Source organism: Ylistrum balloti, unplaced genomic scaffold, assembly GCF_031769215.1.
Source record: "Ylistrum balloti isolate Yb309-2 unplaced genomic scaffold, AGI_CSIRO_Ybal_v1 Utg369918, whole genome shotgun sequence".
Taxonomy (NCBI): Eukaryota; Metazoa; Mollusca; class Bivalvia; order Pectinida; family Pectinidae; genus Ylistrum; species Ylistrum balloti.
The window spans coordinates 87,250-104,550 of NW_026782037.1; the positions used below are offsets into that span (position 1 = coordinate 87,250).

The 17,301-nt window shown below is 35.4% G+C and overlaps 1 protein-coding gene across 2 annotated transcripts in view; it reads left to right on the forward strand.

Moving 5' to 3' along the window:
* Positions 1–250: 250 nt before the first annotated feature.
* Positions 251–17,301, forward strand: part of LOC132546871 (uncharacterized protein C8orf34 homolog) — a 30,461-nt gene continuing 13,410 nt past the window's right edge. Inside the window, exons 1-8 of one of the 2 annotated variants that reach the window (XM_060210597.1) lie at positions 251–315; positions 1,387–1,482; positions 2,352–2,397; positions 3,769–3,837; positions 4,421–4,513; positions 11,289–11,461; positions 12,071–12,210; positions 13,490–13,635. In XM_060210597.1, the coding sequence (XP_060066580.1) occupies positions 253–315; positions 1,387–1,482; positions 2,352–2,397; positions 3,769–3,837; positions 4,421–4,513; positions 11,289–11,461; positions 12,071–12,210; positions 13,490–13,635 (826 nt within the window). In that variant the 5' untranslated portion in view covers positions 251–252. The remainder of the gene's footprint in view (positions 316–1,386; positions 1,483–2,351; positions 2,398–3,768; positions 3,838–4,420; positions 4,514–11,288; positions 11,462–12,070; positions 12,211–13,489; positions 13,636–17,301) is intronic. The other variant, XM_060210598.1, reaches the window with a different exon arrangement.

Genomic DNA, 17,301 nt, shown 5'->3' on the forward strand with positions numbered 1-17,301 from the left:
AAGTATCAAATGTCTTATGTGTATCTATGGTTACTAGATAGATGCATGTGCGTGCGTGTGTGTTCATGTGTGCCTGTGTGTGTATTTTTCATTTGTCATCGCTTCCTAGACTATCAGTGTTACATTAGCACAGTGTAAAAATCTATATGAATCGAACGCACCCTGACCAACTTTCATAGGTGGCGCAATTGTCTTTCCGGCGCGCTGGATTCCAAAACAAATTTCCCATGACTGAGAGTTAAGATCAGAAACATGGGTACTCCACAGAAAATGCAACACTACATGGAGCGACATCGCCTCAGCTCACTTTTTGAGGTTGACTTCATTACATTTACATGTATTTGGTTGTTAACAATGTTGTTTTCAGGTAGAAATAGTCAGATACATGATGTAAACAAGTCAGCATGTTTTGACTTGTTCTCAGCTTCGTCAGTATTCTTAACTCTATGATCAAATTAATTAAACTTGAAATTGATATATTCAATTTGTTAATCTGAAGTTGCAGATAAAAACCAGTTAGAAAAAATGCGTTTTCATAAAGCAACAATGCATTGAGAGTTTAAAAAAATAACCGATTGCGGTATTTACCTGGTCGCAGGTAGAGCAGTATCTAATTTAGCCTGGTTAGGTAGAATTACATCTCCACATCCGGGTAATAGTTCGGCATTTGAGTGACAGTTACTGCTTTTGGGCAATGATTTGATATTCAAATGTGAGACCACCTGAAATAGAAACGCATAAAGTTATTTTTAACATTTGCAACAAAAAGGGCTTTATATTGTTGATATGACTCAGTAACCAATGCAAGGTACTTTTTTAGACAAAAAGCGAGTAATTCAGTTGTATTGCTTTTTGTAAAAATCACAAACTTTATCACCTCCATTGCTTATGGCACGTCTGAAAATAGAACACAGGTAAATTCTACTCCCAACAATATTTGAGGTTTAATACTGTGAGAATCTCTGAAAGTAGTGGTCACAGATTCACCAATACAATCAGGTGTACTAAGACCTATAAATGTACATAAAGCACTAAGGTAAATTCATCCTCAACTATGATATTTGCACTAAATGCTCCCAATAGTTAAACAATCTAGTCAATCAAGAACAAAGTCAGTGATAGTCTTTTAATCTCTTTATTTCACCATATGAATCAGTATCAGGATATAATTCAAATTCCCCTTTTCTTTTTTACTTTACACTTAATATATCTGATTCCTGTGATTTTATTCCAGTTGTCTATATATGCTTAAGCTATACACAGGAATCACATGACTAATGGACTTTTAAGACTTGAAATTTTAAGAATATAATTTTGAATCATTGAAAATTTTGCTAATATGTCATTATAGTAATTGATGTTTTTGTTCGTATTTTTTTTTTTCAGGATTTGATGAATAAAGTTTTACATGACCAGCCAGAAAAGCCTTTGATTTACATGATTAAGGTCTTGTATAAGAAGGCAGGCATGGACATACCTACAGTAAGTTTAATCAAACAGTTTTTATTTCTTTTCAAAGCGATTGCATGAATGATCTTGTTTTATTATTGTGAAATTAAAGGTAATGGTACTACATTTAATAATATGAAGACTTTTTGTTATATAAATGCCATTTATATACATGTATTTCTCAAGTTCAGCAAAATACGCTGTGAATTGATGTTTGCAAAAAGCGTGCTAGACAAAGCTAGAGTGAAAATATTAATTATAGAATATTTATTATTTGCAATTAGCAGTTGAATTTGAAGAATGCATTAAATGCTTCATAAGTTGGAATTTCTTTGTTGCTATGAAAGTTAAGAAATTAACAAAGAGAGTCCTGCAGATCATCATATCTCTGTCTAAATTTTCATCAATTTTTGTTAATTAAACATAAGCTATTTGATGCTATTTTTCCACTATGATTATATACCTGGTATAAATATAACATTCAGAAATTACGATTAGCATATAATCAAACTTACATCAATATTATGTCACTCCAATGCAAAAATCACTGAAACAGTATTACCGCTAAATTATATACAATAACAGTAAAGGTTTGAGTCACAGTCAACAACAGTGTTGAACATGCACAAATAAATTGTGTTTCTCAAAAAACTGATAAATGGACTGGTCTGTGCCGTCATGGTTGTGTCCTTGGGCAGGACAATTTATTTCCAATGCTCTTAACGGCATGCAAATAAGCCTTGGGTATGTTGTTCATTGACCCTCGCTTTTCTTAGGGCAATTAATCCAGTAAACAATTTTACACTATCAAAAAATATTAAAAGATGTATTTTATATCGCAATAGTCATTAACAATAATGTTATGTCATTGAACAAAATACAACAGATATTTTAAATTTCAGGATTTGAAACTGGCAGGTGTAAGGAGAAGCTCACCAGAAAGAATAAGTATGGATGCCAATTAAGGTCTTTTATTCTTTTATCTATATTTAGAAAAAAACCCAGATCAATAGCAGACTTGACAGTTACAGTTTCAATGAAAAATCTACACAAATAGATGCTCTTGAAACTCGTATCTTTGCATGTAATAATTTCTTAGTAAAAAGATAACTAGAATTTTTTTCATTTACATGAAATCTTTAATCCATATACGCTGTAAGTTTTTTCTTTTTAAAGTACAGATTTATGATGTTTTACTGAAAGCTTGATACATAATGCATACCTCAAAGAAGTCATGAAATAAGTTGTTTTCTTTATTGATTTAATCCTGAAAGTACACCTCATATAATTTTTACTGTTATATTTCATTCTTGAATATAGGGATAGATACCAACCCTGGTCTTTAAACTCATTATTTTTAAAGTAATGGATAGAAAATGTTTTACCTATCTTTGGATACATGATGTACGGCAGTGTTAATTTTTGTAAGCCATATTTTGGAACATGTTCTTTAGGTTGGTAATGTCAGTAGAAAAGAAGTTCTTGTAATATGACCAGTAGAAGATTAGAGTGACATTTCGATGACTACATGGTCACCTTCCTCAGACAGATGACCAGTGTGGATCGTATTAGCACTGGCGTATGTATGAGATGGTATAGAATCAACCAACTTTTTTGGCTGCGGCTGATTCCGTACCATCCACACTGGTCATTTGTCTGATAAAGGTGACCTTGAAGTCATCGAAACCTCACAATCTAATCCTTCTACTGGTTGTGTACACTACATACGTCAGTGCTAATACACTCCACACAGGTCATTTGTCTGATAAAGTTGACCTTGAAGTCATCGAAACCTCACACTCTAATCTTCTACTGGTTGTGTACACTACGTACATTAGTGCTAGTATCCTCCACACAGGTCATTTGTCTGATGAAGGTGACTGTAGTCATGGAAACTTCACACTCTTCTTCTAATTGTGTTATAAGAACTTCTATTCTGTTGTAAGCCACATGTTTTCCTCCACAAGTCATAGATTCAGAGTCTTAAATATGTTCAGGCACTGCAAATATGAACTGTTTATACATTACCGGTAAATAGTAGTTGAAAGCTTGTATTTATATATCTACCTTCATGTTGAATTTAATTGCATAATGGAAAATGGAAATTAATCTTTGTTCTGTGATTGGTCTTTTTTTTTTCTTCTGTAACCCCACTCTAGACCAATCATGTTCTTTTTTTTTGCCATGAAAGGTTCTAGGGGTGTAGAGAGGTAAAATGATGGTAACCCTTGGAATGTCAAGAATACATTATATAGAAATGTATATACAGAGTATGCTTTTGAATAAGTATTTAAGTGATCATGTTTTTAATCCTAACAGTGCAACGTAGTAAAAGTCCCGAAATGACGAGGAAAGCAGCAACACAAGCCTGGACTTCCAAATCAGTTGGTAAGTAAAAGGACTTTGTGTGTTTTAAACTAATAACTTTCAGGCTGAGTAGAGCAGACATTATATTGTGCATAATGTTATATTGTTAAGAAACATATAGTAATTGTTTTAAATATTAAAACATAAATCTGTTTGTTGTTATATTACAGTCCAATGAGAAGAACTTTTGAAGATAGAAAGACAGTGAAATTTGTTGTCTTACCTTGAAATACATCATTTAAATTTGTAAAATTTGAAAATATTTTTATGCTCCCAAAAAATTTTGACAGTCCTTCTCTCCATATGTCATTTCATGTCCAGAGCAAAACTTTGCAGAGTTATTGCCCTTTGTTAAAATTTTGTGTCTAGAGCACAACTTTAAATTGTTTGCATTAAACTATGATAATGAACTTGGTAGATACATAGATCATCATAAGATAATCTACATTCATGATCCAGCATCAAAGATAATATATCCACTTAGAGACATAACATCAATGGTACTGAAAGCCAGTTTGGACTGATAAGAAAATACTTGAGTTTGTTAACACATCACTGGTTGGAATTAGTGTCATAATTTGGTTTCTCATCATTTTTATATCAGATGTGTCAAATAGAGGCTATGAGAAACCATGGCAGACTCACAGCAAAAAGCCCAAGGCAAAGGAAGTGGATCATGAGGAACCAACTAAACCTGGTAAGATAAACTGAAGGTTGGAAGAAGTTAAATAAAGGAAGGCTGTGAAGATGATCTTGGGATAAAGCTTGCTTTCATAGATTTTTCATAGAGGTACTACTTGTAGGATATAAAGATATTTTATAGAGGTAAGATATGAGGGACTTTTGGTAATAGAGATGGGATGTGGAGAATCTGATATTGATATAGATATGAAAAAGGGATTTAATTTTGATAAGTTTTTGTGTTATTGTATGAGCTGTAAAAAAATTATGTGACTGAGATGTTCCTTACAGCTGGTAAGCGTGTGTCTAAATATCTGCTGTCGGATTCAAACCTTCGACCGCAATCCACACAAAGCTGCCGCCCCAAGTCTCAAAATCTTCGACCTCCATCTTCAACTCTTCGTCCACAGTCAGCAAACCTTCATCCTCGGTCTTCTTTAAAGTCCCCTTCCTCTCCACATCGTGGTGTGGATTTGTCTCCCTTGGATGATGTATTGTTGGTTACGCCATTAAGTCCAGGTTACATTTTATAATGTCAGCATGGCTATGTTAAGCTTATCTTGGTTGTGGATGGCTTATCTCCCATGTGGTGTCCTTATAGTAGGACCGTTAATCCTTGTAAAGATTGTTATGAACCTGAAGTATCCTACAGAATCACTGCCAGGTGTCACTGTTAGCCTCTGTATATCAGATATATACTCAAGGGATAAAGAAACGCAGGATTACATCATTGTTAAAAAACAATGAAAATCAGTCAAGCAACTCTCTAGCTTACAGAGCATATGGTCCTGTTTCGAATGTTGCATTATTATACTGCATGATGATGTCTTCCGGGGAAAGCATGAAACGGGAAAATCGCATGCACAGTAGTGATATGACATTGAGTTACACTGCACGTCATACCATTAGGTAGTCATCAAAGAATCACACTATTTTCCTATATATTGATTAATTTCTGATAGCATTAACTGATGGCACGATTGACAGAAGTTCAGAGAGGTCAAGCAATTGCAATGATTGTGCAAGGTCAAAAGCAAACATGGGTTGCCATACATTTCTGTGTTCATATTTGCACTATAGAACTTTTTGTTAGACATGTAAGGGAAACTGGTCAGGTTGCAGGTCTGGGCTTCCGCACGTAACTTCACAATGTCACAGTTTTATTCATTTTTGCTGATTTGAGCAATCGGCACCTTACTGCCACTGCATCTGCCCTTCATACCATAGGTACTCATAACAGTCCTATCCATGCAAAAACTACGGGAATGTGTGGCTTTGGTGGCGACACATGCCCCCAGAATATTCCCATTGAGGCTGTGGAGGCAGGTTGTCTTGCCGACAGCTTTGTAGTAGAGACACATATGTTTAGGGATGGATCACTTATGTTGTGGAGAGGGATCTCATATAGAGTTAAATTACCACTGGTTGTGGTAGTGGGTAATTTAACTGTCGCTAGGTATAGTGATGAGATCCCCCGACCCTATGTTGTCCCATTATTGCAGCAAAACAACCTCACATTCCAGCAGGATAATGCTCTGCCCCATGTAACGAGGATATGTCATGACTTTCTCACCATCAACAATATCAACCTACATACAGCCCTGACCTATTCCTTATTGAGCACTTGTGGGACCAGCTGGATAGACGGTTTCAACAACATTAGCCTCCCCTATTACTCTGGCCCGACTGAGAGAAGTCCTCTTGGGAAAATGGGCCAACATCCTAATGAGAATAAACTCACTCATTAACTCCATGCCAAGGAGAATCAGGGCTGTGGAGAGAACGAATGGGGGACATACGCGTTATTGACTAGCCAGCTCCCACAGTCAGTCCATTTCGATTTCAGATTACAGAGGTCTCTTTCAATTCCCTTCAATTACTCCTGAATCACTTACCAGATACAGATCATTGATTTTGCAGTTCGTTCTGTATGGATTAACCTTCATTCTTACTTTAAAATGTTGAACATTATGCTCGACATCTTGCCTAGAATCATCTTCAAAGTGTACTGTGCATTTCTTTATCCCTTGAGTATATATAACTCATACAATATGAAACTTCTTTAATATATATCAAGTACTTCATAACATTGTTGGTGGTATGGATGTATATAACATTATTAGAGTATTACCTGTATAAACTGACCTTAAAGTATTACCTGTATAAACTGACCTTAAAGTATTACCTGTATAAACTGACCTTAAAGTATTACTTGTATAAACTGACCTTAAAGTATTACCTGTATAAACTGACCTTAAAGTATTACCTGTATAAACTGACCTTAAAGTATTACCTGTATAAACTGACCTTAAAGTATTACCTGTATAAACTGACCTAAGAGTTTTACCTGTATAAACTGACCTTAAAGTATTACCTGTATAAACTGACCTTAAAGTATTACCTGTATAAACTGACCTTAAAGTATTACCTGTATAAACTGACCTAAGAGTTTTACCTGTATAAACTCACCTAAGAGTTTTACCTGTATAAACTCACCTTAGAGTTTTACCTGTATAAACTCACCTAAGAGTTTTACCTGTATAAACTCACCTAAGAGTTTTATCTGTATAAACTGACCTTAGAGTTTTACCTGTATAAACTGACCTTTAAGTATTACCTGTATAAACTGACCTTAAAGTATTACCTGTATAAACTCACCTAAGAGTTTTACCTGTATAAACTGACCTTAGAGTTTTACCTGTATAAACTGACCTTAAAGTATTACCTGTATAAGCTGACCTTAAAGTATTACCTGTATAAACTGACCTAAGAGTTTTACCTGTATAAACTGACCTTAGAGTTTTACCTGTATAAACTCACCTAAGAGTTTTACCTGTATAAACTGACCTTAGAGTTTTACCTGTATAAACTGACCTTAAAGTATTACCTGTATAAACTGACCTAAGAGTTTTACCTGTATAAACTGACCTTAGAGTTTTACCTGTATAAACTGACCTTAAAGTATTACCTGTATAAACTGACCTAAAATATTACCTGTATAAGCTGACCGATCACTAATTAACCTGTCTCAACTAAAACTGTACAATCAGCCTGAAACAAGATTTTTCTCTGCTCCACAAACCTACATTATCTGTTAAAAAGCAATAACATCAATGGTTCATCTTTATATTTTCTGTTGTTCATAGTGAACCTGTGTAATCTGGACACCCGTTGAACCGTAACATTAATATAATTCCTGATAAAGTTTCTAATTCATGATTAGTAGACTTACATCGTGTAGAAACTTTATGTGTCTATATAGTTATATTAATTATTTGTCCATTTCTGTAGCTTCCTTTCATACAACAGGGTTTTCCATAAGAGCCGGTTGCTGGCCAATTTGACCGGCTACTTTGATCATTTGGCCACCTACACCAATCCAGTTCCGTAATAATGTTCCGTACACGACTACACGTACATGACAGGCCAGCCTCCTACTTTCACTACACAGCCTACTACTAACAAAATTATGGAAAACCCTGTACAATAAATATTTCAGTTAGGATAACCCTGTTTCTACAACGCCTGCAACTGTTCATTCAGTGGAGCATTTGTTTGCATAACCTTAGGTGAAGACCTGAGATATGTGGTTACCTCCCCTTGTTTGTTTTTCTCTGGAAGCTAAGAAATGAACTGGTGTACGTTTATATGATTGCGTCCTTTAGCATGACTCTTTACCATAATTGCTGAGGGTGGCATGTGACAGGCCTCCTGTATGTTGTTCAGTGAGGTACTCACCACCCACAAAAAAAAAACATTTCAATTCCAAGCAAAAATATCTTGTTCACTCTATGGAGGTTTCACTGCATGTGTATGATCCAGACCTCTGGATTGTAATGGAATGTTTTCTAAATTACTGTAAAAAATATACAATTATTAGATTATAGCTGGTTGAATGCTTATTGTACATATACTTACAGCATGAGGGACTTGATCAATCATACTTACTGATCATTATTAACAGGCTGATGCAGATATTGTGCTTGCAGGATAGGATAAAACAAATTCCCCTGTAAATTTGACATGATAGTGAATATTGGAACAAAATCTACTTTTATTTTTTAATATAAATTGGATGTCAGACAGGACACAGTTACTGATATATGGCAACATAACTATTGTTTAACAATAACCCATGCATAATGATACACCCACCCACATTTTTTGCTTTTCATAGTTTTGAAAAGATCAAAAATGTTAAGTGTAGCCCTAAAATTATTCTAGATTTGCATTAAGGTGATACAAAACCCTACCTTTAAAGCTTTTACCGTGAAAAGACCTTATCTACATAATATGAAATATTGTTATTCAAGTCTGTCTTGCCCTGTCTCGAATCAAAGTTATCATATAAGCAATGCTTTTTAAAAAAGTTGACTTGCAGTTAGGGAATACAGAAGTATCAACATAAAACTTAATAGGTAGATAGATTTCACCAAGGAGAAGAGCAGTGCACCAAAACTATCATTCTTTTTGCATATTTTGGGAGTTATTGCCAGCTGTTATTTCTCATACTTAAATTTAGTCTGGAGCATTACACTAAAGTTATTAGAGGTATCAACATGAAACTTCATAAATAGTTTAAATTTCAACATGGAGAAGTGCAATGCACAAGAACCTTCATTCCCATTTACATAAGTAAGGAGTTATTGCCCTTGTTTATTTTTCATACTTAAATTTAGTCTGGGGCATTACACTACACCTATAAAAGATATCAACACAAAACTTTCTATGTAGATAGAGTTTAACAAGGAGAAGTGCAATGCACAAGAACCTTCATTCTTATATGCATAATTAAGTAGTTATTGCCCTTGGTTATTTTTCATTCTTAGATTTAGTCTGGGGCATTACACAAAGCATATAAGAGATATCAACACGAAACGTCCTATGTAGGTAGATCTCAGCGAGGAGGGCATGTACAAGAATCTTAAAACTCTCTTACTGCCCTTTGTTATTTTTCATACTTAAATTTTGTTCCATTTGGGGAGCATAACCCGTCTCTGATGGCCATTGTTTAAAGTATGGCAATATTCAACTGATTAAATCTGATTTTGTAAAAGTCAGCTACATTGTATATACATGACAGCATGTCTACATCCTGGGCATACTTAAAAAGAATGCCATGTGACTTTGTTGTCAAAATCATGGACACTCTTCATACTTAAAAAGAATGCCATGTGACTTTGTTGTCAACATCCTGGGCACTCCATACTTAAAAAGAATGACATATGACTTTGTTGTCAACATCCTGGGCACTCCATACTTGATAAGAATGTTATATGACTTTGTTGTCAACATCCTGGGCACTCCATGCTTAATAAGAGTGACATGACTTTGTTGTCAACATCTTCAACACTCTCAATACTTAAAAAGAACGACATATGACTTTGTTGTCAACATGCTGGGCACTCCATACTTAATAAGAATGACATATGACTTTGTTGTCAACATCCTGGGCACTCCATACTTGATAAGAATGTCATATGACTTTGTTGTCAACATCCTGGGCACTCCATGCTTAATAAGAGTGACATGACTTTGTTGTCAACATCTTCAACACTCTCAATACTTAAAAAGAACGACATATGACTTTGTTGTCAACATCCTGGGCACTCCATACTTAATAAGAATGACATATGACTTTGTTGTCAACATCCTGGGCACTCCATACTTGATAAGAATGTCATATGACTTTGTTGTCAACATCCTTGGCACTCCATGCTTAATAAGAGTGACATGACTTTGTTGTCAACATCTTCAACACTCTCAATACTTAAACAGAACAACATATGACTTTGTTGTCAACATCCTGGGCACTCCATACTTAATAAGAATGACATATGACTTTGTTGTCAACATCCTGGGCACTCCATACTTAAAAAGAATGCCATATGACTTTTTTGTCAACATCTTTGACACTCCATGCTTGATAAGAGTGACATGACTTTGTTGTCAACATCCTGGGCACTCCATGCTTGATAAGAATGTCATATGACTTTGTTGTCAACATCCTCGGCACTCCATACTTAATAAGAATGACATCACTGTATCGTCAACATCCTGGGCACTCCATACTTAATAAGAATGACATATGACTTTGTTGTCAACATCCTGGGCACTCCATACTTAAAAAGAATGCCATATGACTTTTTTGTCAACATCTTTGACACTCCATGCTTGATAAGAGTGACATGACTTTGTTGTCAACATCCTGGGCACTCCATGCTTGATAAGAATGTCATATGACTTTGTTGTCAACATCCTGGGCACGCCATACTTAAAAAGAACGACATATGACTTTGTTGTCAACATCCTGGGCACTCCATGCTTAATAAGAATGACATCACTGTATCGTCAACATCCTGGGCACTCTCCATATCCAGGGCATTCTCCATAATGAATAGAATGTGATTTGACTTTGATACAAAGTGAAAGTCCACACTCACAGCATGTCCATATTGATGCTTGTCAAGTGCTTGTCATATATTATTGAATTTATCAAATGAATTAATTTTAACAAAGAGACTAAATATATTTCCTGAAATCTGTTTTTTAAATTGACTAATCTTCTTTTATTATAAAGTTATGTTGGAATTAATATACATTAAGAGGTAGGCGTCAACACCATTCATCTTTTTTATTCCCATCCTCTTTATTTATACAAATATAAAATTAAAACATTCCTTGGAATTGGACAAGAATTAAATATATGCATGTACTACTTATCTTCAATCAAGGACATATGAAATGTGTCGGTGACATTTTAAAAGAAATGTTTACTTATCTATTGCCAGGAAGAAAACAAAAACCACCAGGTTGGAATGCTGATAATAAAGTTGGATTTTCTTCATTTGATGAAATGTTTGAAGATACACCAGGGAAGTCTGGTAGTTCTAAACAGAAGAAGAAGACTGATCCATTCGCAGGCGATATCGGGAAGGCTTGGGCTTCAACAGGACTGGTTTGTGTATTTATCCTAAACGATGTAGACCTTTGTCTTTAGGTTATGGGTCTTTTATTCACTAGTGTATTTTTTGAGAGAAAAAATTGATATATGTGATGTGTGGCCATTTGTTGATTTGTCAAGTGTCTGGTGTTCCATTTTATACAAGAACTGATGCAGACACTCCAATAAATATTATTGAAAGGAATGTAGAATAAACAGGAAGCATTTTAGATGATGTCACCTACATAAACAGTAGATAGAGCCTGATAGATATCAAAATGACAATGACAACAGAGAGGAATAAAATTACCCTGAAGGTCACTATAATTTCAACAAAAGGTGTCTTCGTTCTTTGTGCTGTAAAACATAATTATGCACTGTTACTACTACAATAGTATGTATTCTTAAAATTTCAGTGTTCTTATATTTCATGGATATATCAGCCAAAATTATAAAATTACCATGAAATTTTTATGATGATTAATCATTCTTGTTTGTTGGGATTGTGTGAGGGATTAGACTGTTTGAGGAAACTGCAGTACCTAGGGAAAAGCCATATGATTGGGCAGAAGAAAAGCAACTGTGTTAATACAGCGTTGTCTATATGTTATAATAACTTTTCTTCTGTAGGATGACGATAATGTACAATATCAATCCAACAAGTATAAAGGGCCAAGGACAAACAGGAAAGATGACGATGACCCACTAGCTGGGGAAATCATGAATGAAAAAAAGCAAAATATCACTGAAGAAACAGTGAAAATTGCCAAGTATGTATGATGTGCTTTAATGGGATGTATGTATTAAGTATAAGGTTATTTCAATATCAGATAGAAACAGGGACGAGGGGGGCCATAGACTCTCACACATTTATGACCAAGCGTGGCTGAATCAACTACAATGCATTGTTACCATCTGGTGTACTCTTTTTCTATAATCTGTTTACCATCTTGTCTCACTATTTTCTGTCATAGTATACACAGGCTAGTACAGATGAAATAGATAGTTGATTCCGTAACATCTCACAAACTCCATGTATCAGTGCTCACACACTTCACACTGGTCATTTGTCTTAAGAAGTCTGCAGTGTTGTCATTGAAATCTCGCACTGAAATCTATTGGTTGTGTTACAAAAAACTTCATTACCAACCTTAAGAAAATGTTGTGAAGGAAATATAAATTTTTGTTTGGCACAAATTTTGTGTTTCACCAAAAATACTATTTGTGAGCAATTGACTATCAAATCACCATAATTGATATATATTACTAATTCATGGAGATAAAAGTTCATAGGATTCAATGGATACAAAATTAATGAAAATAAATCTAACAATTAATTTTTTCATTGTTTGTACACTACATGTAGCTTTTAATTTGCACATTTAGTTTACAAATCTTTTTTTCTTTCATACCAGCATGAAACTAAGAATATTTTTATCAAAGCTGAAATAAAAATGAATGATTCTACAATATATTAATCAATGCGACTCTCTAACTTCTCTTGTTTTTAACTTGGACTCTGAGGGACCGTACCTTAACCACACTCATAATATAGATTTGAAGTTAGGGGTTATGCAGGAATAGCAGAGTTCTGAACAAATCCATGCAATGTGATATTAGTGCATTCAGAAAATTTTCATTGGCAAAAGAATAGTTTCAAATCTCCAAATCTCATGTCAAAATTGTCCTGGAAATAGTGTGTTAACATGGAGGTATTCACTCTACAAGTACTTCATAAGATTTACGAAATGATCACACAAAGTCAGTAGCCACACTTGACCACATTTGAAGTAAAACTTCTGTATGTAGAGAGTTCGATAAGGAATTGTAGGGGTTAATCTGTATAGTGGAGCATATCTATTTCTTTTCATATATCAAATATGTTATATAAGGACTGGCCGGTAAGATGATGCAATATTGAATTTACAATATGCTTCTCATATATGATTCTATCTTATCTCCTTATATGTTAATTTCTGAAAATAATACAATGTATATATTTGTATGTATACTACATGTTTACATGGCAGCTGGTGTTTTATGATTCAGTACAAGTCGTGTGCGAGGCCGTCATGTTGATGCAAAGTCACATCGCAAAGAATTGGAACAAATGATCACTGAAGAATCGAAAGATGACTCCGGCTACGGAGAGGTGGAGATGGATAATGAACAGGATGATGCCATAGAATTATTAGGTAAGTAAACAACTTAACACTAATAATATCAGTCCCAGAGACTTCATTTTAATAACATACATGTCGAAAAATTGTTGTACGGTTTTAGAGCCTATTTTTATAACATACATGTTGAAGAATTGTTGTATGGTTTTGGAGCCTATTTTTATAACATACATGTTGAAGAATTGTTGTATGGTTTTGGAGCCTATTTTTATAACATACATGTTGAAGAATTGTTGTATGGTTTTGGAGCCTATTTTTATAACATACATGTTGAAGAATTGTTGTATGGTTTTGGAGCCTATTTTTATAACATACATGTTGAAGAATTGTTGTGCGGTTTTGGAGCCTATTTTTATAACATACATGTTGAAGAATTGTTGTATGGTTTTGGAGCCTATTTTTATAACATACATGTTGAAGAATTGTTGTATGGTTTTGGAGCCTATTTTTATAACATACATGTTGAAGAATTGTTGTATGGTTTTGGAGCCTATTTTTATAACATACATGTTGAAGAATTGTTGTATGGTTTTGGAGCCTATTTTTATAACATACATGTTGAAGAATTGTTGTATGGTTTTGGAGATAACATACATGTTGAAGAATTGTTGTATGGTTTTGGAGCCTATTTTTATAACATACATGTTGAAGAATTGTTGTGCGGTTTTGGAGCCTATTTTTATAACATACATGTTGAAGAATTGTTGTGCGGTTTTGGAGCCTATTTTTATAACATACATGTCGAATAATTGTTGTACAGTTTTGGAACCAAAGTTAAATACATGAACATATATGGTACTATGTTTTAATAAACAGGAAAACAGGTGAACAGCACCAGATGAAAGTTTTGAAGTTTGTGATTTAGAAACATTCACCTGATGAATTTAATCTGTTATTCTCTAGCTCGTGTGATTTCTCTAGAATGAATGAATTGCGATATATATCAAAGATAAATTTACCTATCAGTAAGGGGTTTGGTTTCCACGAAAGGGTTAACAGCACTGGTGTCAGACACACTGGAATATATGGATGATATTTACGACATAACTGCATTTTTCCATGCCTGGAAATGAGCCTCTATATATATAATATATACATGTATGTCAGTGCAAATTTAGCTACACTTTGGTTATTTGTCTGATGAAAGTGACCGTGATGTCATCGAAACGTCACACTATAATCTTCGACTGGTTGTGTTATAAGATGAAGGTGATCGTGTAGTCATCGAAACCTCACACACTAATCTTCTACTGGTTGTTTTATAAGGTGAAGGTGACCCTGTAGTCATGGAAACGTCACACTAATCTTTTACTGGTTGTGTCATAAGAACTGTAAGGTGACTCAGTAGTCGTGGAAATGTCACACACTAATCTTCTACTGGTTGTGATATAAGATGAAGGTGACCCTGTAGTCATTGAAACATCACATTCTAATCTTCTACTGGTTGTGTTATAAGATGAAGGTGACCCTGTAGTCATGGAGATGTCACACTCTAATCTTCTACTGGTTGTGTTATAAGATGAAGGTGACCGTGTAGTCATGGAAACATCACACTCTAATCTTCTACTGGTTGTTTTATAAGGTGAAGGTGACCGTGTAGTCATGGAAATGTCACACTCTAATCTTCTACTGGTTGTTTTATAAGATGAAGGTGACCGTGTAGTCATGGAAACGTCACACTCTAATCTTCTACTGGTTGTGTTATAAGGTGAAGGTGAATGTGTAGTCATTGTAATGTCACACTAATCTTCTACTGGTTGTTTTATAAGGTGAAGGTGACCGTGTAGTCATGGAAATATCACACTAATCTTCTACTGGTTGTTTTATAAGGTGAAGGTGAATGTGTAGTCATTGTAATGTCACACTAATCTTCTACTGGTTGTTTTATAAGGTGAAGGTGACCGTGTAGTCATGGAAATGTCACACTCTAATCTTCTACTGGTTGTGATATAAGATGAAGGTGACCCTGTAGTCATGGAAACGTCACATTCTAATCTTCTACTGGTTGTGTTATAAGATGAAGGTGACCCTGTAGTCATGGAGATGTCAAACTCTAATCTTCTACTGGTTGTGTTATAAGATGAAGGTGACCGTGTAGTCATGGAAACATCACACTCTAATCTTCTACTGGTTGTTTTATAAGGTGAAGGTGACCGTGTAGTCATGGAAATGTCACACTCTAATCTTCTACTGGTTGTGTTATAAGATGAAGGTGACCGTGTAGTCATGGAAACGTCACACTCTAATCTTCTACTGGTTGTGTTATAAGGTGAAGGTGAATGTGTAGTCATTGAAATGTCACACTAATCTTCTACTGGTTGTTTTATAAGGTGAAGGTGACCGTGTAGTCATGGAAATATCACACTAATCTTCTACTGGTTGTGTTATAAGGTGAAGGTGAATGTGTAGTCATTGTAATGTCACACTAATCTTCTACTGGTTGTTTTATAAGGTGAAGGTGACCGTGTAGTCATGGAAATGTCACACTAATTTTCTACTGGTTGTGTTATTAGACCTCTATTAAGAACTGGTTCAATTGACTTTACCAACCTGAAGAAAATGTTTCAAAATATTTATATATTGCTGTTCTGTTAGCTTTACCAACCAATACTGTGTCATTGTCATGTTGTCAATGAGCCTGCCTCCTGACTTAAAGTCAGGCAATATGTTGATACCCTGGGTTTATTGTCCTGAAATAATCACAACCCCTGACTCTATGTTGAGTAAGATCTTGGCACCCAGACTTATTGTCCTAAAGTAACCCAACACTCTGACCTTAGGTCAGGCAATATGTTGATACCCTGGGTTTATTGTCCTGAAATAATCACAACCCCTGACTCTATGTTGAGTAAGATCTTGGCACCCAGACTTATTGTCCTAAAGTAACCCAACACTCTGACCTTAGGTCAGGAAATATGTTGATACCCTGGTCTTATTGTCCTGAAATTCACCCAATGCTGACTTTGAGTCAGGTTAAGTTTGCACCCTGTACTCATTGTCTTTGAATAAGCCCAATCCCTGGCATTGAGTCTGGTAACATGTTGGCATCCTGGTTTTTTTTGTCCTGTAGTAAGCCCTTCCCCCTGACTTTGAGTCTGGTAACATGTTGGCATCCTGGTTTTTTTTGTCCTGTAGTAAGCCCACCCCATGACTTTGAGTCTGGTAACATGTTGGCATCCTGGTTTTTTCCCCTGTAGTAAGCCCTTCCCCCTGACTTTGAGTCTGGTAACATGTTGGCATCCTGGTTTTTTTTGTCCTGTAGTAAGCCCACCCCATGACTTTGAGTCTGGTAACATGTTGGCATCCTGGTTTTTTCCCCTGTAGTAAGCCCGTCCCCCTGACTTTGAGTCTGGTAACATGTTGGCATCCTGGTTTTTTTTGTCCTGTAGTAAGCCCACCCCATGACTTTGAGTCTGGTAACATGTTGGCATCCTGGTTTTTTCCCCTGTAGTAAGCCCTTCCCCCTGACTTTGAGTCTGGTAACATGTTGGCATCCTGGTTTTTTTTGTCCTGTAGTAAGCCCACCCCATGACTTTGAGTCTGGTAACATGTTGGCATCCTGGTTTTTTCCCCTGTAGTAAGCCCGTCCCCCTGACTTTGAGTCTGGTAACATGTTGGCATCCTGGTTTTTTTTGTCCTGTAGTAAGCCCACCCCATGACTTTGAGTCTGGTAACATGTTG